The following is a 6,000-nucleotide window of genomic DNA, read 5'->3' as shown; positions in this document are numbered from 1 at the left end:
GTGAAAGATCGGGCATCGATTAAAATTCAGAGGCGCGCAGAACGTTTCGCGTCGACGACTGCAATCGAAACGAAACGAGAAGCGTGAATGGGAGAAAATCGGAATCCGTGAAGCACGGTGAACACCTGGAACTCGAAGAACAACATTTCTTCCGGCGCGGAAAGATTGGATGATCCGGATACCGATAGAAGCTATCCCGATGTTTCGGACAATTCGATCGCGCGGAATGCCTCATCAACATGTCCCTTGGCCTTGATGCGAAAGGTCACCGCCGCGGTGTCAGCTCGCAATTCCCGACGGTGCTTGGGCACCTCTGGAATCTCTCTGGCCGCCGATCAAATCAGCGTGGGTGTTTTAATTACGATCAAATGAATCGTACGAGAAGATTCCTGGTTCCTCCGGGCTGTCACGGGTACATCGCCGATCAACGGACCTTGAATCTATTACAATGATCGGCGTTCTAGGGCTCACGGTCTAACCGAGTCCTTGGCAGGTTCGGGACCGCGACGACCGAATGTCGGCGCTTCTTCCTGTCTCTCGAACAACCGTTAAAAGACAAGGGACTGCTGTACACGATATCAAAATTTTATTAGCCTCGATCGAACGATCTGTAACTTCGGCTAATAAAATTCCCAGCCAAACTGATCGAGAATCGCTGAGCCAGCGAAATCCGGGGAGCTCGTTTCGGAAATAAACGGAAGGAATGTTTCCGTGCGGGGACGCCATGTTGTCGGCATTTGCTTTTATTAACGATTTATTAACACGGTTACGGTTCGCCGGGCCATCCCGGCCCGCGGTATAAATTATACAATATTACATACATATGTTACACTTTCTTACAGTGATTTTAAATATATTAATCGATCTCGTAGGTCGTAAAGCAGGGGACGTTACAAAATTCGTGTATTCACAAGAGGCTCGGGTGATATTCGTCGGAACGCCGAGGCGTCGATCTTCGCGGACGAACTTGCGGGAAAAAATGAGAATAAAGTGACGGGATAAATGATTTTTGTGATTATCTGGACTCCCGAGGAAATTGTGCGGGAGCAAACTATCGCAATTAATATACAATGTTGAGCGTTCTATTAAAAGTGAAAAGTATTCAAGTGTAAATCGAACCGTAAAAGTTCGTCGGCGAGATCGATCCCGTTGATCCGACGCGAATCTCGGACAAAGTACCTAAACAAGTAGACTACACGAGAACGTTACAATACACACTATTCACACAACCTTCGACGCAAAATGTACACCGTACTGTACACGAAACATTTACATGTTCCTTCGAACGCTCGTGCGCGACGAACGGACGTTCGCGGCGCGGATACAAAAAGAAAAAGGATAATAATAATAATAATAGTAATAATGATAACGGTCCTCGAGGCGTAGACACACAGATCATCACGCGTATTTACAAGAACAATGAGCGACTTTCGTATTAATGAGTACATACTTTGGTAACGGGATGACACATTTTCCGTAAGAGAACTTGTTCGCGCGGCTTCGAGGTCGACGCTTCGTTTCCCATTCTCGGCGCCCTAACTCGGCGTGGCGACGCTTGAAAATCGCGGTTAGATAACGGGAATCTTCTAGTTCGCGCGACACCGGCGGAAGACGTGAAATCTTCGTCCGCCGCGAATTAAAAAGTACCCTTCGAGCATCGAATTTCCCGGTGCGTCGTGCGAGCGGCCGATCGTCTCGCGCGCGTGACGCGGAGAACGAACGTTGTATTGTGTCCGGAAACAGGAACAAAACCGGCGCAGCTGGAAAGCTATACTCGCAAACACGAATGATCGTCGAAGATGAATCTTATCGCTCGTCACGCTGGAACCATCGTGCGAGAAAAGAGCAGATCGCGGTGGCGAAGCCCGAATTATCTCGCACTATGGACAATAAGAATCACTCATGGCCAGGAAGACTGTCTACCTCGCTTCCTTTCGGAGACTCTGCCTCCCATTCGGCTGTCCGACCTCAGTATAGCATGTGGCTGCTCCTCGATGCACCTGCAACAGCCGACCGAAACGTGGATTTTATGCATTTATGACGGAAATTAATAGATATTTAATATTGAACCTAGCAAGTACGAGTATCTGAAATTATTTGTGACATAATTGTCATACCATCACTAGGCTGCAGGTTTCATGATAACATTTAATAGAACACTGTAGAAAGATATTTTAAAAGGTCTGAAATGCTGTCGCAATATTTTCAATCTCTCAAACCTGTTAAAAAGTGATATTTTACTGCGGTATGTTGTACTTGAAGTGTTAAACTATGACTTAGCATAAAAATTTGCCAAATCGTGATCTTTATACAAGTTGTCCCATAATTATGTTAACACTTGAAAGGAGATGATTTCTCAGGTCATTTGAAGCAACTTTTTCCTTAGCAAAAATGCGATCCGAGGCTTCGTTTGCGAGTTATTAACGAAAAACGCTGACCAATGAGAGGCCAACTCGGCTGGCGAGAGGCGGTGCGAGGCGGCGCTAGCCAACGAGAGCACGAAGTCCAGCCGAGCTCGCCTCTCATTGGTCACAGTTTTTCGTGAATAACTCGCGAACGAAGCCACGGATTGAATTTTCGCTAAGGAAAAAGTTGCTTCAAATGATCCCAAGAATCACCCCTTTCCAGACATTAACATAATTATGGGACAGCCTAGAACCATCTAGAATAAATTACACAAAAGAATCGACTAATTTGGTATCGAATCACGGCAGTTACGACAAAGAGTTTAAATCCCAAGGGATCCTCGAAATCAGATTTCACGCAACGACGTCTATTTCCATCGAATATTTTTTTATCTAGCCGGTCATCGCGCAGTTCCAAAAATCTCTGACGTACCGAAGTACATTCGTGGGACTCACCGTGGATGCTCGACGTATTCTGCAACGAGCTCGACAGGGAAATCTCGGTCCCGGGATGTTCATGTATCACCGTCTCGGTGATATTGTTCTCCGCTTCGGAATGCGCGCGACGGTGCTCGCGCGTGTGCCCGTCGTTCTTCCGCCGCCTTTCCGTCCCGACGCAGCAACGTTGCTCCCTCTGCAACGTCATCTCATGGGAGTACACGGACTCCCCGTTCGAGAGAGAATTAAAACGTTGCCGCCGCCTGGTGTTCGCCTGATTCGCGCGTCTACCAACGATGCTGGCCGTGTCGTGGCTGCCGCGCGACATGTCGTTCACCCTTTCGCGACGCTGCAACGACTTCAGAGAGTCCTCGTACCCGCTGTCGAGGAAACAACAATGAATTAGGTCGTTTCGTTGGTCAGTCGGAGTTGTCTGGCGGCAAATCCGCTGGCAATTAACACGTTCGCAATCAGCATCACGCGTGTGCGACGACCACGATTTTACGTATTTCACTTAAAAAACATCAAATGTGAATTTTGGGAATATAATTCTTTAAGATTGTAACACGTAGCATGATATTCAGAGAATTTATAGCTTCTCGTTGATGACGTTTTTCACATATTTTATAAAAAGATACGATATGCACGTAATACAATAAATGTGATAAATAGAATTACATGTACATTTTTCATTTGATCCAGCAGTGCACATGTCCAATGGACCCCCATGTATTTATTATTATTAATTATACAACACTGTTACATTATACTAATTTGAATAAAAAGACAGAGAGATATTTATATATCATTACCAATAAATGTCACTTCTTACTGGAGATCCACGAGCACCCTACGTGGGATGCTTTTGTGTCAAAAGTTCGCGTGTCTACTGTCGGATAAAAGTGCCGTAACTTCGCGAGATAAAATCGCAGCGGCTTAATTCTGCTCTCGAATTAAAGAGGAAAGTCCAAGCTCTGCGACACGGTAAACGGCGTGCCAAAAATTTCTGTATACAAAATCGGTGGCCAAGAAAATCGTTCGAAAAACGAGCCGGGCCCAAATCCAGACACAGCTGTTCAATCGAGCTTAATCTCGCTGGACCTAACGAACGCATCGCGCACAGCTAATCCTATCTTGAAGATCAGAGACGACAGATGCGACCACGTTCGAAAGAACCCTGAAGTAGCATCAGGCTGCTGGGATCAGGCTGGTTAAAATTCGGCGGATCGCGCGGCGCCGCAGCCGGCGCGATTCATCGCGGTTATTCCGTCCGGCTGGGAACGGTCCGATCGATCCGGTCCGAACTCTCTTTTCAATTTAGATAGCACGAATAGCTCCGTAAGTAATTCGACTTACTTGCTGCTCTCGCCGCTGGAGGGGCTCGACGAGTGACTGCAGTGGCAGGAGGCGCGCGCCACGATCCCAGAATCCTGACCGCTGGAATGCAAGGACGTCGCGGATGCCTCGAGGCCTTTCGGGGTCCCTGTCGTCCTCACGGCGTGCTTACTACTACCGCCAATCCTGCAACCAGCCCCGGCTCTAGCATCGACATCGCGAAATATATGGAAATTCCCTGATACAATATTTGGTATATTGCCGGCCGACCTTCGCGCAACAAGGGGGGAACGCTTTCATAATGGATACGCTACCCTCTGTCGCCGCTTCATTTCTACGGCTGCGAGGAGGAACGCCGCAAGCCGCGTGTTCTCGCTCCCGAGACACTCTCGCTTCAAGTTCTGATCAACGACGCCTCGTGTTGGCAGTGTTTCAAACTGCGTAATTTCTAGAATTTATAGAATTGGAATGTAGGATAGAATATATTGAATTCAGAATTTATAGAATTTATAGCATTGATGGAATTTATAGATTCCTAGAATTTCTAGAATTTATCGAATTTATCGAATTTATCGAATTTATAGAATTTATTTATCTTATAGAATTTATAAAATTTATTGAATTTATAGAATTTATAGAATTTATAGAATTTATAGAATTTATAGAATTTATAGAATTTATAGAATTTATAGAATTTATAGAATTTATAGAATTTATAGAATTTATAGAATTTATAGAATTTATAGAATTTATAGAATTTATAGAATTTATAGAAGTTATAGAATTTACAGAATTTATAGAATTTATAGAATCTATGAATTTATAGAATATAGAATAGAATACATTAAATTTAGGATTTATACAATTTATAGAATATAGAATATAGAATATAGAATATAGAATATAGAATATAGAATATAGAATATAGAATATAGAATATAGAATATAGAATATAGAATATAGAATATAGAATATAGAATATAGAATATAGAATATAGAATATAGAATATAGAATATAGAATATAGAATATAGAATATAGAATATAGAATATAGAATATAGAATATAGAATATAGAATATAGAATATAGAATATAGAATATAGAATATAGAATATAGAATATAGAATATAGAATATAGAATATAGAATATAGAATATAGAATATAGAATATAGAATTTAGAATACAGAATATAGAATTTAGAATACAGAATATAGAATACATTAAATTCAGAATTCATAGTATTCATTAAATCTATTAAAGAATTTATATTATACAGGTTTAGAATTGATTAAATTTTTCGAAATTGCGAGTTGCGACGTTATTCCTTCTAGCCGCAGATTCAATTCCTCGACTGCCACGGCTACTTCGGCCCCGTAGTTTGCGTTTCCTGATATCTGCCGGCTTAAAAGATCGGCAAGAATCCGCGATTCTTGTCTACGAACGCAGCCGGCCGCCATCCGACGCAAACCTCGCCGGGAGGTCGGCCTGGCCCGATTCACCCTTGGAATTTATCGGCTTTACGGGGTGCGCCGCCATTAATTGCACAAACGCCGTACGCTGATTCTACGCGGAACTGGAATTCGAAAAACTGGCCTCGAATTCTTCCAGCGAGAACCGCTTTATCCGAGAAGAGTGAATTTTGGTTGCACGGTTGCGATGTTAGTTACCAGTAGACTGCGAATCTTATGCAAAATAAAAATGCTCTGCAATGGAGAGCATGCTCTGCTTCTTATGCAAAGAAGCAAGTACCGTGATAAGTTGAAGATGATGTACATTGGAATCGTTCGACTATTTTCAATCGACTGCTGTTCCAAATCGCAT

The 6,000-nt window shown here is 43.1% G+C and overlaps 1 protein-coding gene across 3 annotated transcripts in view; it reads right to left on the bottom strand.

The window, feature by feature from the left end:
- Window positions 1–727: 727 nt before the first annotated feature.
- Window positions 728–6,000, bottom strand: part of Cad89D (cadherin 89D) — an 89,340-nt gene continuing 84,067 nt past the window's right edge. For 2 of the 3 annotated variants that reach the window (XM_033485729.2, XM_033485727.2), the window contains exons 20-22: window positions 4,200–4,382; window positions 2,862–3,223; window positions 728–2,000 (exon numbers count right to left, since the gene is read on the bottom strand). In XM_033485729.2, coding sequence (XP_033341620.1) covers window positions 1,969–2,000; window positions 2,862–3,223; window positions 4,200–4,382 — 577 coding nt within the window. In that variant the 3' untranslated portion in view covers window positions 728–1,968. The remainder of the gene's footprint in view (window positions 2,001–2,861; window positions 3,224–4,199; window positions 4,383–6,000) is intronic. The other variant, XM_033485730.2, reaches the window with a different exon arrangement.

Source organism: Megalopta genalis, chromosome 15, assembly GCF_051020955.1.
Source record: "Megalopta genalis isolate 19385.01 chromosome 15, iyMegGena1_principal, whole genome shotgun sequence".
Taxonomy (NCBI): domain Eukaryota; kingdom Metazoa; phylum Arthropoda; class Insecta; order Hymenoptera; family Halictidae; genus Megalopta; species Megalopta genalis.
This window is presented reverse-complemented; position numbering and strand designations above follow the sequence as displayed.